Genomic DNA, 17,585 nt, shown 5'->3' with positions numbered 1-17,585 from the left:
AGATGTTGCAACAGTTAGGGATTTCCTGCATAGAATTGAGAAGAGTAAAGAAGCATCATGGAGAACTATGCTATGCAGAAATACCAGATTTTAGAGTAAACCATAGTACAGACCAGAAGCTTTAAAATTGTCTTCTGCTGATTTGCTGTCTCTTTTTCCCATGGAAGCACTGGTTATTGCCTAAGGCCACCAGCTGATGTTCCTTCTATTCTACTTCTGGACCAGGCCCAGTCATAGAAGTGCTGGTCAAACTGGATATATACAAAACCAGCCATAAATGGTGATACTCGTAACACATTTGGCAGTCGGTAGAGGGGAACCGTGCATGGGCATGCTGTGATATGGAAAAGCCTTTGGCAAAATAGCTGAACAGTACACAGCACCAAACTGGCCTCAGGAAGGTGGAATTAGTGTGGCACAGGACTTTACTCTGATGATATGTGCGAAGCTGGAGAAAGTGCAGCTGTAACAAAAGTGTAATGGGATGGAGTAACCTTCAGTAAACTCTGCCTGGCTGTGACAATGAAAAAATTTTATAACGAAGCATGTGGCTGTTGCCAATCAGTCACTCTTTGCCAGGTCAAACACATGCTTTTTGGATGGCTTCCATCCCTACTGGCACCTGAAATTTAACAAGTAAATGCTTGCTGTGCCTTGTAATTAAAAGTGAAAAGTACATGTGTCCAGTGCCAAAAAGACAAGAGAAAGCGGGGAGACATGTTGTTCTGACCTGCTTAGCAGTAAACCAAAGATGAGACGTTCTGCTTTGTTGGGTTTAGTACGATGGCTTATTCCACTCCTGTGCATGCAAATTGGAACCAGCCTGGGATTCGGCATTGTGAATAGATTGGGACGCAGCCATAGAGTATCTGAGTTCTTTTCCCACTTCTGATTTTGCCTAAGCCTTACAGCCATGATATATTTTCATTCTCACCTGCCAAGGAGGATGGCAGAGTGGTTTTCCTTGAGGGGTTCTTGCTCTGTATCCAATTTAGCCTTGATTTGCTCCTGATCCTCAGGGCATCTTGCAAGGTGCGTCTGTGCTCTTGAGCAGATGCTGGAGGTGGTAATTAAATGTAGCACTCTCCATAGGGGATGGGGTGTGTGTGAGCTTGGAACTCTGTGTTTTGTTTTGGTATGGCAATTTATGGCAGATATGGCTGTAATGCCAAGAGCCTGTTTTAAGTTGTACAAGACTGAACAATTAATTGTAATTGTAATCTGGATAGAATTGGGTATGAGAAACAATAGAGGTCAGAAAGATTAACCAGGGCTAATCACTGTAAACAACCATGTTGGGCTGATGTGCATCTCTGTAGAGAAGGCAAGGTAGTGGCTGGTCTTCATATGAGTGATTTACTAATCTCTTTTCTCAGAGTTAATCATGTAAGATATCTCTCCTATGGATTTTCAGACAGGATGACAATAGATAATCATTATTTTGCCACCAAACTGCTCTGTCTCAGAATTTCCCCAAAGTCTTTCTGGCACCTCTGTCCTTTTTAATCTTTACAAGAAGCAAATGAAAGAATTACTGAGATGCTGTAATGCTGAGTACTCTTCCATGACTGAGCCAGCTGTATGTAGCACATGCTGGGACTGCATATTAGTGTCTGAGTGTAATATTAGTGTCTCATGCATGTAGATTATTCATCTTCATAGGCCAGACTTCATGCTTCCTTGAACTACTGTTTCCAAGTTCAGTTGATACAAGGCTCATGATAGGTTGGCTGTAGCTATAACAGTTTTATTTCTGACCGTACCAGGATTCTGCTTTGGGGCTTTTCAAGTTAACAGTGGGCCTGAGATGCTTGATCCTTTTGTGGAAGGTGTGCTATTTGGAGAGCAGATTTATGCTTGTATCAGTTCTGATTGACAAAACGATCTTTATATCTACACAGCATGTTGTTGTGATACAGTTTACAAAACTTATGATGAAGCTTGCTCTCAATTTTGAAGATGGGCTGTCTAAATATATATAAAAAGGATAGCACAATAATTACACATTACACTTCAGAAGAGGATTTGATATTCATAAAAATGAATAAGCAGCCCAGTGATGTCTTCTTTTGTGTTCCAGTATCACCAGAAGACGATGCTGTTTTAGGTTAAAAATTTTTTTTCCTTTTACAGCTTACTACTTTCTACCTTGCGATCGCCTTCTTCTTTCATGCACCTTCTACAAAAGCCAAATGTTCTACAGAGACCTAGAACCTGAACAGCACGATATGCTCTGATCATTCTCAAGGCTGGAAAGATAGCGAACTCACAGATGGGGTCCCTTGGTGTTAGTTAGAGATCTGTGCTGTCTTCTCAAACCAAGTTACTGGAGTAGAGAGCTGCAGTGTCCAGCAGAGGTGGAGGAGTCTGGAGGTTCTTCATGGGAGTTGGATGCTTACAGAAACAGTTGTTGACATCTGGAAAGTTCAGTGACAGGCACTGAGATTCTACAGAATAGAGGTTGGTTTGTAATTACAGAGGAGTCATGTTGGGAAGGAAGTTCTGGAGAGAAGTTAGCGTGAAGTGCCTGCAAGGTCTTGAGAGAGCTATTTGTTTCTTTGGTCACGGTACATATAATGCAGACCCAATGCAAAAGTCTTCAAAAACTCTATTTCACTGCTCAGTTTCTACGGGTGTCTGACTCGTTTTTCATTATCCAATAATAAATACATTAGTGAAAGTCACCTTTAACACTTAAAGATTGCTTGGATTTTATGGGATTGTAGTGAAGTGAGTGCCAAGGTATAAAAGCCTTATGGCTGAGGTACTTTTATAACACATGCTTCATAAACCCTTATAAAGTGAGTGCAGTGCACTTCATCCTTTAAGATTACAGTGTTATGGTTCTGAGAGATATGATCTGGTGCTATATTCATTAATTCAATCTGTTATTAATGTGAAATTTTGGGCAATAAGAAGTGAAGTTACGAGAAGTTGAAATGGGGTAGGTCCAGACAATTTCTCTCTTATGAAAGCTCAGTGCAACTTTACTGCTTGACTGATGTCCAATAGGGAAGTTTTTGCACCATGTGAAGCAATAAGGAGCCCCAAATCTGGGCTGCTTTGTTACACAAGGGATTGCAATGAGTGTTTACCTTTTGGGACACGAACTTAGTAATTATGTGGAAGCTGTTGTCCTCTTCGTGGCTGTCTTGTTTGGCTTCCCAGAGAGCAGATGTCCCTCTCGTCACAGCTGCTGTTCACTAATTAATAGGGTGGATTGCTTTATGTGTATGTAAATAAATAGGATTTCTCTCTACAGCAGATGTTTATAACTGCCATCTCTCATTTCTTCATGTCTGACTGATACACTGGTCCTGGTGACTGGAAAGTAGAGATTGGCTTCCTTTTCCCCTGATTATTGAGGGAGTCAGTATCTCTACAGGGCAGTAAGCAGGTATCGAGCCATTTTAAAACACCTTCTGTAAAAGTTTGTGTAAAAATAAGATGTGCTATAATGTAAATCATGCAAAGATATTTTCGTCTTAATGCTGATTTATATGGGTATCACTTTTGCTGATAAGAAGGCAGTTACTTGTAGACAGTTACCTGTGACATCAATATATTTTTGTCTCAGAGCAGGGGGCGGAGGTGGTGGTCAGGGTCCTTTAATTAAAATAAAGTTTTTAAGTTGAACTGACACGTGGCGACGAGAGAAGGAAAAAACATGAGACTTGCTTTGCAATGAGCTGCATCCGTCCTTCAGAGAATTGCCATAAAAGGGCTTCGGGTCTACTGTTTAGTTGTGTTCTTAGAGGTTAAGGCTGTGTCTGTACTTCTGAGGGTGTCCTTTAGCCTGCAGGGCAAGTAAATTGCAGTAATGATGAAGGAGAGAAGAAGAATTGGAGGGGAATGAATAACCAAGTATTTGCTAGTGACGATTTTCAGATGGTCAAATGTAATCTAAAATGCTTCAGCAGGAAAAAATTACTTTTCCCATAAGAGATTTCCCAACTATGCATTCGGAGTATACTGGTGATGAACTGGTGTTTTGAAGGAAGAAAATTATTTTTGTATCTTTAAGCTTTTAAATGTCATTTGATTTTGGTTTTTCAGTTTCAAAAGGAGGAAAGGACATCCTAAGTCCAAACAAAAAAAAAATCCTCCATTTGCATTGACATTTCAGCACAAATTGTTGAATCTTTTTGGCTTTTTAAACTCAAAGCTAGCGTGAAAATTTGGCTTAGCTCTAGAGATCTTGTGGGACCACAGAATCCTTTAAATGTTTTGAATCAAAATGGGAAAGCAAAGGAAAAAAACAACCAAACCAACAGGTTTTTTTGGTTTTTGTAAATCAGATTTGTGTTTTTCTGTTGATGTAGGTGTAGCCTGATTTTAGGAATTACCTATTTTTTTTTTTATTTTTTTTTTTAGGAAGGGCCTAAAGTGCTTCTGAGTTAAGGGAGTTGTGGGAGGAGGCCAACACCACATTCAATATGGAAATCACTGTGAACCTGTAAACATGAAACCCTAAGTTTGTGTTTTTACAGCAATGTTTGTGTCAGAGCTACATTTTCAATTGCAGGAGAGGACAATGCAGTGCTACAGAATAAATTGCTGATACTTGGCTGAGGAGCTGAGTTTCCTTTATAGCTATTGAGGCTTGGGTGGTTTGTAGGTGTTTTTTGTTTTTTTTTAAACGGTTTTGTTTATTTCTTTTTAGAATAGCACTTTAAATAGGCAAATGAGAATGTGACTGGGACCTCTGAAAAAGACTGCTTATGAAAAGCACATTAAAATGAAGAGGAAAATCAGACGGCAGTACACAATAGTTTAATGCTATCTCCTTATTTCTAGGAATAAAAGACATTTATTTTGAACCTGTCATCTTTATTCATTTACTGAGATGCTTACTGCTAATGTATCTCAATGGTACTACTGCTACAGATATGGTACTTATAAAATTTCTCCATGCTGATTTAGAGATGCACTTTGGTAACTTACAGTGAACATTTTTGTTGATTGAGAGAAATAAAAGGACTTAATGAAGACTAACATTAATAGAAATGTCTCTTATGTGGCACACATATTTTTTTCCAGAGGTAGTATAGTAAAAGATTCATCTGTGTACAAAACAGATCTCTGTTGTGCGGGGATAACAGAACCATAGAGTAGTGATAAAGCTTTCGGAACTGATGCTACAGATGTAAGTAATATGATGGAGGGGTGTGTGTGCATGTGTGTTCTTGTGCCTTGGTTGCACAAGAGGAAGGATAGCAGTGATGTGCTAAGCAGACCTCCTAACAGGAGGGCACAGCCATGAAAGGTACTGAGAGAAGAACTTAGTGCCAAACTAAAGGGGAGTCTTTGGCATAACGGCGGTAGACTGATTCAGGCAGATATGAGTTCAGGATACGTGTAGCTCCAGGCCAGTAGAATCTGGGCTCATTACTAGTGTGGCTCTATATTCCGGAGTGCAGTCTTTGTGCCTGTGTGGGTTGGAGCAGAGGAAGAGGAATGTGTCACTGTCTTGGTTCACACACCTGCCCATAGCATGTGTGAAACGAGTACTGAGGAAGTCATTTGCATAAACCCAGTGACATGCTTAGAATTTTAATCAAAATAGCAGGAATTCTTAGTTACAAATCCTACCTTAGTTATTATTATGTTAGCCCCATCAAAGGACATGCTGGTTTAGTGTATTTGTGCTGTGATATGGTGTCATTTTTCTTCCTCCTCACTTCTGCATTTGTTCAGAAATTCTGCAAGGGTTCTACATACTCTCCAACAACTATAAGTGACTCTTACCTACTTCTGTTTTGTGTTTACCAAATACATCATGGCAGGTATAGGTATGACACTTCCCCTCTTGCCCTTTCTGCCTGCAGCCTGTGTTTCTTATTTCCTATGATAAATTCCTGTGAAGTATTCAGAGGTGGATGTGTTTCATAATCATGTGCCAAATATGCCTTGTTGTATCCGTTGTTCTGGCAAGGTGGCCTCTCCACATCATCTCCCTTCTATGAGCTTCCCCTGCAGGTGTCTGGTGTTCTGCTGAAATGGAGTTTATTCAGAGCAGCTCTGTATGTGTCATTGTTGTCCCACAAAGCTCCTGCTTTCAAGGAGATATGCCGCATACTGGTCAGTGCTCTTCCTCTGCATTCATCTTCAAAGGAACCACCTGAAGTTCAGTCTCATTTTCAGCCTGGTTTGTTTTGTCTAGTGCTTACCATTCATTGTTCACTGAGTTTTGGAGGTCAGGCTATAGCCTCTAAAGGTTTACATGGTATAAGCTACCTCATCTGAACTATGTTTTCAAGGACTTAGCCTTAACAGTAATCAATTTTGCCTCTCTTTCCCCTTGCCACCTTAACCAGAGTAGTCAGCAACTGAAAATAATACTTTATATATGCGTATGTGTGTATATGTATGTATTTTCTAGAATATAGCTAGGTGAAATGTAATTTCCTTTTTAATACAAGCTGCCATTCAATTTAATATTATAGAAAATTATTAGATCTTAAAAACCTATAAATTAAATTTGACAGCTCTCTGGTGTTTCTTTGCTATTTCTTATGGCAATTATAAATGGCAACACAGGGTGCTGGCAGAAATGCTCATTCTGACTGGAGTTTGTTTATTGGCTCCTAATGAAAAGTGATTATTTTAAACTACTGCTTGGGTGGATCCTTCTCCCTGGCCTCATAATGAGAAGTGGCTGTTTCAGGCCTTTGACAAATGTCCTTCTATTTCCCCTGCCAAATGTTGCTCCCTCCCCCCATAGTTTCCAGCATAAAAAAGACAAATAATTAAAAAATAAAGCCTGGAGTCTCACACAGTTCTTTCCTGCTTCCCACATAACAAAACTGTGGAGCAGTCCTAGGTGCATGACTGGTGGTGGCTGTTTCTTTTTCACTCTGAGACTTCTGTTTCTTCCATCCTGCTTCATGTAGGATCAGTCTTGCCGAGTAGGATGGATGGCAACAGAGGTGTTGTCTGTATTCATTTCTCTACTTGAAGAACGGGGGATTGATAGTTGGTGTGGACAACTAATGTGATGATATGTACAAGATATGACTGTTGCCAGACTCTTCCAGCTTTCTCTCTAGCTGTTAATTTTTCTAGCTTGAGGGTTTTATTATTTTATCTTGCTACCACTGTTACACTTCCAGAGGAACAAAGTACCTGACTTTGTGAACCATCACCTCTTCTATCTCATTTGACCCATTTCTTGAACTACTCCCTGAAGCATTGCAGGTCATGCGTGAAAGGGCAGAGTGAATGTTTTGTGTGTGTACCACGTCACATTTAGGTAACCGTTAGTGCTGTCTTCTGCTCCTTATCTCTGGTCAGAACTCCAACAGTGACCTTTTAATGTACAGCATTATTAGCTTTGTAACCTTCTGTGACATCAGGTTGAAAATCTTTTCATTCCTGAAGTATCCTTCCTTTTAAATCTAAGATCTTCCTGGAATAACTTGTTATATTTCAAATCTTGCATCCTTCTTCCATTCTCTAGATGCAAGTGATTTTTACTAAACTATGTTACACTTCTCTGTCTGGGATAGGCAATGTGTGTTAGATCACCAGGTATACTTGGGGGCAAAATGTCTTTGAAGTCAAAGTCACCAGTGACAGAAAAAATACCCTGAAATAGTGGGGAAACCTTTTTTGTTAGAAGCAAAATGAAATAGATTTTTTTTATCTTGTTAGAAAGAAACTAAACTTCCTTCTAGGTGGAGGCCATGGGGACCTAATCTCGAGACTGATTCCCAAGGAGTCCATTGCCTGTGGGGACATTTCCCATTCTGTGCACCAGATCACACTGCAAGTGCACTTTATTCAGGACTTGTGGAGTGGCTTTCTGTGGGAACAGGTGGAGATTGTTTTATGAGGCTGGTAAGCAGTATGTAAGAGGGGTGTTGAAGGACCTCTGAGCTCAAGCGGGATTCATACAGGTGGCTTCACCCTGGGACACTGTTCAGTTCTATCTTTAAAGATGCTTTTCATTTCTTAATGGAAAGGATCTGAAACAATTTACATTATATTCACTTTTCCTTAGTGACTTTGTGGAGTTAATGAGGTACTTAGGAGTAAACAAGTGCTGAAATGTTTTACTCGATCAAGGTCTAACATATCAAGGATCTTATCACTCCATTCCTTCTAACTGATTTTTGTTGTCAAAATTAATGTGTTTCCCTATTGTAGTCTTGAAGTTGAAGCTCTGTGAAGGTGGACAAGAGAAGTTAATGTGGACATGAGACTATAACAAAACTGTGATGGATCTCAGCTAGCTGATCATTCTGCAGCTATCTAAAAATGGAAGTTCCTTGATCTGTTTTCTTGCTGAAAAGCAGTTTCTATATTTGTTTCAGCTACTGTATCAATAACCTGCTGTGTTTAGCACAGCTCTAATTTATTTCCTACTGTTTCTCTTTATGTTATGGTACTGGCATTTGCTTTAATGTGATGTTGTTTTCTCCAGATGTTAATAAGATGGTGTTAATGTTTCCACAACATTTTTCTCGATAACATTTATGTAGAGCATGCCATCTGATGATGTGGAATCAACCCGTTTTAAAATATTGGTAATAATTTTCTAATTAAAATTAGACACTCTGAAGTATTTTCCCCCCTATACAAATTGAGGTCATACACTTTCCTGTGCTCAGGGAAAATTGTGTGTTCACTGAGTGAATGAATATCTCCTACTGTATAAATTTCAAGTGTGATAGATGAGATCATGTATCGATGTTTGTGCAAACACACATAGACTATTTTGAGATGTCAGCAGCAGATCCAGGTAGGCATTCTGTGTTTCCAGTGAGGTGAGCTCATTCGTAGCTCTGCAAGCTGCCAAATAATGAAACCTAAATCTCAGGAGTGCCCTGTTGTGTACTTTTTGGAGACAGTGTTCTGCATTTGGGAAGAGAGGTGGTAGACTGGAAAGGGACCAAGAAAACCTGTTGTGGCTGCCTGAAGTTGCTTATACCCAACCAAAATCAGCTTCAGTATCAACATAACAATTTTCAGTGTAGCTCGGTATTCTGAATGTGTCGGGATAAAAATAAAATGAAAAAAAGGAATCACTGAATGACTCTATGATTGAATCAGAAAATAAAACGGAAATCACACACTAAAAAACCCACAACCAAGACTATTTGGGAAATCCTATGGCCTGTTTACACTGCTAAGCAATGTTCTGAATATATCTAATAGGAATTGATACTATATGGGCACACTTTTAAATGATGTTCAGTTTCACTTTTCCATTAACAGTCTTTCCCCTCCTTTTTGCTATTTAGATCATGCTTCTTAGTGATCCAGAGATTGAAAGCAGCATCCTCATCAGCTCTGATGAAGGAGCTACCTACCAGAAGTACCGTCTGAACTTCTATATTCAGAGCTTGCTCTTCCACCCCAAGCAGGAGGAGTGGATCTTGGCCTACAGTCTAGATCAAAAGGTAAGCAATTGATTTCATATTTCACTGATTCTTGAGCCAGGTGTTAAAGGGGATAGCTTCCAAAGATGGTGAAGAAATTATGGTGTGCTTTGCCGCTCTAACTTCGCCGGTTTAGGTGTGCTCACCCACCTCCCTCCAGTGACTCCAAAGCAAGCTTGCTAAAGGGAGTGGAGTTACACAGTGATCATGACAGGTGTGGAAACTTTAGTGGTGGTGTTGGTATGAAAGTTGAAAAGAATCTGAGATTTGACGTGACACATGGAGCTGTTCTAAAAATCTGTTGGTTTGTAGGCCTTGATGATTGCTGAGCTGTCTGAGGATCGAACACCCGGGCTGTGTTGCTCTGTAACAGCTGGCTGTTGTTCATGATGGGAGGGATGCTCTTTCTGCTTGCAAGCTGCTCTCTGTTATCTGGGAATGAGCAAGCAGCAACAGACAGCAAACTCCTCTATGCCACTTTTTAAGTCATTTTTCAGTGCCTTCTATTGGTGAGACAACTCTTAAGTCTGTTACTTTGTCCTTAGCGAGCCTGCTCTCACATAGCACTCATCTGTCTTGAAAGATGTTCAGCAATGCTGGTGCAATGTGACTTGCGAAGTGTTGCGGCTATAGAATGTGAGCTTCAGTTCTGGAACAGCAGTTCCCGCTACAGTCCAAAGCTGAGACATAGACCGGATGATCCAGTTACAAATTTTAGGAAGCTTAAAACTTACCAACCTTTTATCTTTCCTCTCTTCTATTTCTGTCATTGATACACTCTGGAAAGTAAAAACATGCTGAATAGCCACTTCAAGATTTTTGCAATAATCTATAAAGTGTATCTGTTTATTCTAGGAGGGATTTTAAATTCCTGCAGTTATTTTTTAAATTTTCTAAACTAGGCATTCTCACATCCCAGCTATAGGGATGATACACCCAATATATTGTGCCTCCTGTATTTGACAGAATTTCCTTTGAAAGGCTAGTGCAAGTCTTTACCTAAGTAGTTACTAAGAGTATAATCAAATAATCTATTACTACCATACTTCCCAATGTAACCTTTCCATCCACTTGTTAACAGAATACTATGACAGGCATCGGGTGGTTTGCTGCTGTGCTGCTGCTGCTGCTTGAGTGACATTTCCAAGCACAAAGCTATTGTAAATACACTCCTTTCATAGTATCACATCCTTACTGGATGAAGGAGTTAGTCAAATGTCAAATATTTTTTTTTTGCACTCATATGTTTAGCATAACAGGGTTTTTGAAGTAGGCTGGAAAGACCAATCTATTTATTTGATGTCATGGAATGGTTTGATGCCACTTCTAAACTGGAGGTAAAAATTTTAAATGGTACTGGTGTTTGTGCAAAGATAACCCTGCAAGAAATAGATGTGTGATGGGATGCTCGTGGATGTGAAAAGCCAGATATGACATGCTGATTATGCATTTGCGAAGAGAACTGGCTGCTCCTGGGTCAAAACATTGTACTTCTATTTCCCATGCTTTGTATCCTTCTTATGATGTTGGCCACTGGAGGGAGAAATAAAAATACAAAGTGTGCACATGAACTTGACTGTGACTTTGTAATTATGGTCCCCTGGTCCAGTGCAGCAATGTTTGCTTCTGCCCCTTCAAACTAATGCATCTGAGTGCCCACCTCAGCTGTTCTGCTCAGGAAAAAAATAAGGAAAATGAACTGTGAGTTAGAAACACCCTGAGCCTGCTTGCATTTTATCCCAGGAACTGAACAATTTTTTCCACAATGTAAGAACAGAGGTGAGGTGCTCTGCATCTTGTTGGCCAAGGAAATGGAGCGACACAAAGGTCAGGCTTTGCCTTTATGTCTGCCTTAGCATTCAAGGCCACTCGCCATGCGTTTCTTCAGTGTTCAGAAAGATGATCTCAAGAACTGGTTGAATGTTGGCTTTTGGGTGGAACTGTGGAGGCAACGCTTTTTCCCGCTGAAGCATTTGCACCATATAGTACAGGTATTGATTGTTCTTAGCCACGTCTTGGCTTAGTAAGAGCTGTAAAAGAATTGTCACTCTGTCTCAGGATCATGCAGCTTCACTGCAGTTGCAGTTGATACTGAGATAATGGACATTGCTTTTGGAGCGCAAAGGCAGTGCTATAGATTGTGACAGTGGTGCTGTATGAAGTCCCCAGATGCAGTCTTCTGAGAGGCCAGTGTAATACATTCCTGCCTGTCTGGAAAGAAGAGTACTGCCACAGCTGAGGGTGAACCAGAGGTCAGCCATGACCTTCTGTTAGATGAAGTTTAGGCCAAGTAAAAAGTGTCCTTGATGGTAAAAATCCTAAATCCTTAAGTAGCTTCATCAGATCCTGTGCATCTTTGTAAGACTGTTGTGGTTTCTCCTGTCTTGTCTCTAGAACTCAGATCTGGATCTTACGCCTTCCCACACTGCTGTGCCACACCCTCTCTACTAGATGTGACCATGGGGTCGTATCAGTGGCAATGATCACTTGATCGCTCTGCTGCTCACCAGAAGAGGGATATCAAGAGCTCCTAAAATAAGTGGCTAGAGAGGCTGCAGGCTTGGCAGTTGTGAGAAGGCTATCCGAAGGGATGCCACGCTGTTGTCAGGGACTAATTCTCCAGCTGCAGCCTGATTCTGCTGGTAGTCCTCTATCTTTTCTTTTTGTTCCCATTTTACTGTCAGGCAGCCTGAAGTCAGCTGGCACAAAATAGATGGTGCTAGATCAAATAGTGCTTGCTTTCTCAGGTCATGTATCCACATTTTTGGGATACAACTGCTCTGAAACACTTATGATTTAAATGCAAGAAAGGGCATTAAAATAAAACATTTAGCCTTAGTCTGTAATCTGCAGGTAATATTCATCCTCAGATACTGTTACAAGGAAGGTTCCAAAGCGAGACACTGGTGTTCAGTATGCTCACTGGTGCAGCCACTCCTACAGTGGGAGACCATAATCTTCCATCTCTTTAAGCTTTCCAAGTGTGTCTGACCTTTAAAGTCTTACTTGTAATGACTACTTTAGAGGCAGATGTAAAATGCAAATAACTCTGAAAACAAATCCAGCAGTAGGAATTATTAAGGGAAGATCTATTCCATTCTCTAATAACTGAGAATGTGTAAACAGGTTTGCAAAGTTAATTTAATTTCTTATATTAAAAATAGTTTTCAGAATAATATTTATTTTATTAATTTAATTTTCTTTCCATTAAAAATAGTAATAAGGCGGTGTAAGCAAGCTGTGGTCAACTTGGAAATTGAGAATGATGAATCTGAAAATCTATTTTGCCCAGTACGTTGTTCCACACAGTGAAGTAAAATATAGGCATCTAGTGCCCTACAAATAACTGATCTGGGCGCTACCTGGATCAAAGATTTTTAAACTATTTTGTGTATAAAATTAGAAAACAATATTACAGTTTTAATGTCAAATAAAAATACTCAGTGTTTTGGATCTTCCTGTTGGAAACTCGTTCTCAACTGACCCACAGCTCGATTGTTGTGATTCAAGCCTCTTTTTTAAACCATTCTTTTATCCTAAGCATCCAGTTGATTAAAAAAAAACAGCCAACCAACTAAATAAATGCAACATATTTGGAATTCTTTCTTCTAACAGAATTGTTGTCCCTTCCAAGCTGGTGTTTTAGAAAGTCTGTTCACTATTCCAAACTCAGAAGAAGTTGTATTCTATTCTAAGAAAGGAGTGAATAAATGGAATAATGTAGAACTCTGACATCTTTATTGAACAGTCTTTACATGTCCCCTGCAGGTTGACAGTGGCCAATTGATAACTGTTTTCAGAATATGGTATCTGAGTTAATTTTCTACCCAGCTAATAGTAACTTCCTGCAGCCTTGTAGCTTGCTTAGAAGAATATTGCAGGATCTCAGACTGACTGTTTGTACCTGTGATATGCAAGGGTTGTCCTCTCTTTCCTGAGCAAGTAATGCCTTCCTGCAGTAATAGTCTAGTTGTGAATTTTCTCAATCAGTCACTGATCATGCCTCTGTTAATATGTAATTTTGATCATAAATTTATATTTCCATCTTCTCCAACTGGCTTTGATGTTCAGGCATTGCAGGATGCTCTAGTGATACAACTTATTGTACTTTTCATTGCTCCTCCTGTAGCCTTGTTAAATAACCCCACTCCCCTAGCTTATACCTCACATAGATCTGATTTTATCCCTATCTGTGGACTTTTGGTACTAGTCTCAGATGGTTCTAGTATAAAGCCCAAGCTTCACAGCAGTCTTATGCCCCAAAATGACCTTCCTCTTCTTTACGAGGATGAACCAATCTCTTCTCAACAGAACTTCTCCTTGAAATATGACTTGATACCTGAGAAGGTCAGACTTGCTGACAATATTACCTCTTCCATCAACTGAAATAATTGAATACTGCATCAGTTCAATCTTCTATCATCACTCCCACATGGGTGTTGCCCCTCTTTTTCCTGATTGTGACTATTTCTAGGAGCAAGGGAGAAGATTCAGTGAGAAGGATGAAGCTCAGCAGGCTTTCTATATGATGTTTTGCTGTGTGGCTGCTGGTTACTTTGTTCATTTAAGGACAAATCACAGCCACCGCTATTTATTTTATCTTTGGAGTTTCCAAAGCGTTATTTAGGATACTTCCTCAGGATGAATCGACACAGCATATCGTTCCTGTTCTTAAAATTTAGCCAATTATGACCCTCCTCTTCCTTGCTAACTCTCTTGTAGTATCAAATAAATGCAGTATGAGAGCCAAGAAATCTGTTTGTGTGGGCATGAATGTGTAGCAAGTTCATAGACCCTAATGTCGTCTCACAACATATAAAACATAAACATAAGGAATTTTTGCAGGGCTTTAAGCAAGCATGGGTGGGTGTACTACTCCCCCCTGAGCAGCCATGTGGCATTGTGCAATTATCAGGCTCTGGGAGATTAGTTGCATCTTGTGAGTTGAAAATCTTGGATCTCTTCCCAGTAGCTTTGTGTGCATCTGTTTTATTGATAAAATTGTGCAATCTGATGTGTGCACATGTTGGTTCTGTTCATGACCCCCTGCAGCCTTTGACAGGACGTGGACATTACGTAAATGTTAAAGCTAATTTTGCTGGAAGTTTGGGTGGGTCTCACTAGTGAAATCCATATCGGCACTTGATATATGAACCAATACAAAGGCAAAATGGGGCTTCATTCTCCACTTTTCATGGGGTTTTGCAGAAAATACATAGGAAGCCATATTAAATGACCCTTGTATCAAAGAGTGATGGGAAAGAGAATACATGAAAAAGGGGTGATATTCACTGTTGGAAAGTATTGGAAACTGCTTTGTGGAGTGCTGTGAAAGCTCAGTCTACCAGCATATACAGCATACACAGGTTTTCGTTGCTGCCATACATAGAGGCTGGGCATGAAGGTCTTTAATTGGTCTTGCATTTCTGATACTAATATTTCAGGTGCCTCATTATTTGTCTCATTTATCCAAGGAACTGACTTGTTCTCAATAAGCTCAACTTTCCACACTCCAATAACACTCTGAGGAATGGATCAGTCTGGAGGTGGAAGCGGGGGATGTTCCAGCTTCATGGAATTGCTCTCAGGTTGACTTTGAAACTTCTTTCAGAGCAATATGCGCAAATTTGTTGCATGAATAATTTTTTAATAGACAATTTAAAGAAAAGAGAGAAAATATTAGGGAAATAAGAAGAGAGATATTGAAAATATTTCAAATCACCATTGTTAAGAAAAAAACTATATTAAGAGATACAGTTCCACCTGTTCCTCACAGGCCAAACTGTGTTTGGGAACCCACTGGGAATAGGTGAGAGAGTGAATAATTCAGTAACAGACCAATTTAAGTTCCCCAGCTACACCATTGTGAATTAGAGAACACTAGAAAAACAAGAAGTTTGGCAGTCAGTGGCTTTTCCCTCCATAGGGCTTAATCTTCAGCAAGAAGTGAACAAAAGAAAGTGGGTGTCTTAATATCTGTTTGAATGAGGTGATAAATAAAATGTACAAGATAACATTCTGCTGTATCACCAAGTTGCACCTGGCAGACAGTATCGGGTCCGACTGAGAAGATTCCTTCAGTGCTGGAGATGTGGCAGGTTATGATCTGAAAATTGAATGCACTGCATGTAAGAGCCCTGATTATCTTGACTAGACGCTGCTGAATTTATCAAAAAGAATCACAGATAACACTGGGACTATGTGGGAAAGTTTTCTTTTAAGAGTCTAGGCACACAGAGCCAGGGCCACAAATGCAGTGCCTGTCTGCTGTAAGGCAAATTTCTCCCCTGGAATTTGGTCCCATGTTCCCAGGGTTGCATGGGGCAGTTAGATGGTGAAGGGTGGGATTGTTTTTTGGGCAGTGTCCAGTTGGGTAGAGTGCTGCCAGAGAAATCCAGTGGACTTGCTGAGAGGAAGGCAAGACTGGGTTCATGGTCTTCTCAAAATGTAGGCACCTAATGTTGGACAGAGCTGCTGTTGGATAGCAGCTGCACGCTGTAGCTGTGCTGAAAATTAAGCAATGAGTGCTGCTGCATGTCCAAAGTGACGGTTTCCAGCCCCAGCCTTTAGGTTTTCTTTCCTTAGGAGCTGAGGTATGGGACTGATGAGGAGAGGTGCATTGGTAGCTGCCTCACATTTCATTCTGGTACAAATCAGCAGGCTCCCAGAGCAGTCACCTGCTCCTCAGCAGCACTCGTGGTACTGGAATTCAGATGTAACTGTAGTTTTTAGAAGTGTGACAACTTCTCCTTTTATCAGCAATGGCTGAAGACTGCACCTCTCGGGTAAAACTCAGCTTTTCTTAGCAAGATGTGAACATTATATTTAACAAGGAAAATAAGTTCTTTCTGCTCCCATGTGCATCCTAGTGGTAGAATCACCATTTCATTGTACGATGTGAGAGAATGCACTGGGGCTAATTTCTCATCATGGCTCATTGATATCTGAAGAACAAGATGACTGTAGTTCCAGTCCTATGGATACAATATTGTACTTTCAAATTTATCTTGTACCAGTCACTTGGCATTTGACCACCCTGCAGAGTGAAGCTGGAGATACACCTTTCTGCATTCTTTTCTTCACCCGAGGGGGAAAGAAACTGTGAAAGCTGCCATAATAACAATTACTTCTACAGGCCTATCATACTGAGTCATGAAATACAGTGAGTATTTTGCCCAGTTCTGACGGAACACTTAATGTTTCATGTTTAATACAGGCCATATTACAGTAACTGTTCTTAGAAATCCCTTCCATGCTGACTGGTCCATTGTATTACACATTCATATTAAGAAGCAATCGGTGCCCCAGAGAGCTCGCAATTAAATGTGAAGCTGACAGAAAAAGCATTGTCCCAGAAGCATCCATAGTGTATTCAGGCACAGGTCATTAAAGTGTTTCATTGCCTAACTACCACTGAGGACTATAACAAAGTCAGAAACTGAACCCAGATAGAGTCCTATTCCCATGAATTAACCACAATTAAGCCTTTCATCTCTTTGCCTTTGAATGCTCTTCTGAGAACATCAGGTTCTACAAACGTATCGTGTGTCCTTTGCTGGACAAGCCACCTGCCAGCGGTTCTCCCAGGCAGGCAGGACTCCATCAAACAGATAAACTGAAATGTTAGCAAAGTTAAGAAAAAACAAACCAAACAAAAAAATCCTACCAAACCCTTGAGATTGGGAATATTTAAAGGCAATTTACAGAAGTCTCTTCTTCAATATGGTAATGAGCTGACGAATTGAAATCACTTAACTTCATTTACAAATCATGAATATGTATCAGTGCCTTTAAATGAAAGGATGACTAAAACAGATATAGTGTTTGTTCAATTCATTAAAAGGAAGACAATTTATCAGGAGTTTTTTTCCACTCTTAAACCAAAGCTATATGCAAATGTAGGGAAATCAAGACCTTGCACTAATTCTGCTGCATGATGTATATTTTTATAATCCTAATTAGAACCAGTCATTTAGTTCAGCAATTTCCCCCAATCTAGCCAATTTGAAATTAAAATAGATGCCTTGATTACAAAACTCATTAGCAAAGAAGCACCCTTTTCGCTAACCGGTTCATTTGGAATGCACAAACTGAATGAAGTGAGGAGCACTTGTGTTGTCAATTGCCGTGAGTGAAGTGAGCCTTAATTGTTAGCATTGTGAAGTATTTGTATTGCTGCATGTTTCATTGCAGTATAATATA

The 17,585-nt window shown here is 40.0% G+C and overlaps 1 protein-coding gene across 1 annotated transcript in view; it reads left to right on the top strand.

Moving 5' to 3' along the window:
* The window catches only part of SORCS3 (sortilin related VPS10 domain containing receptor 3), a 294,771-nt gene that overhangs the window by 149,058 nt on the left and 128,128 nt on the right, over window positions 1-17,585 (top strand). The window contains exon 4 of the mRNA XM_009555685.2: window positions 9,246-9,404. Coding sequence (XP_009553980.2) covers window positions 9,246-9,404 — 159 coding nt within the window. The remainder of the gene's footprint in view (window positions 1-9,245; window positions 9,405-17,585) is intronic.

Source organism: Cuculus canorus, chromosome 7 (assembly GCF_017976375.1).
Source record: "Cuculus canorus isolate bCucCan1 chromosome 7, bCucCan1.pri, whole genome shotgun sequence".
Taxonomy (NCBI): domain Eukaryota; kingdom Metazoa; phylum Chordata; class Aves; order Cuculiformes; family Cuculidae; genus Cuculus; species Cuculus canorus.
The sequence above is the reverse complement of the archived record's forward strand: the minus strand, read 5'-3'. Positions and strand labels throughout refer to the sequence as shown.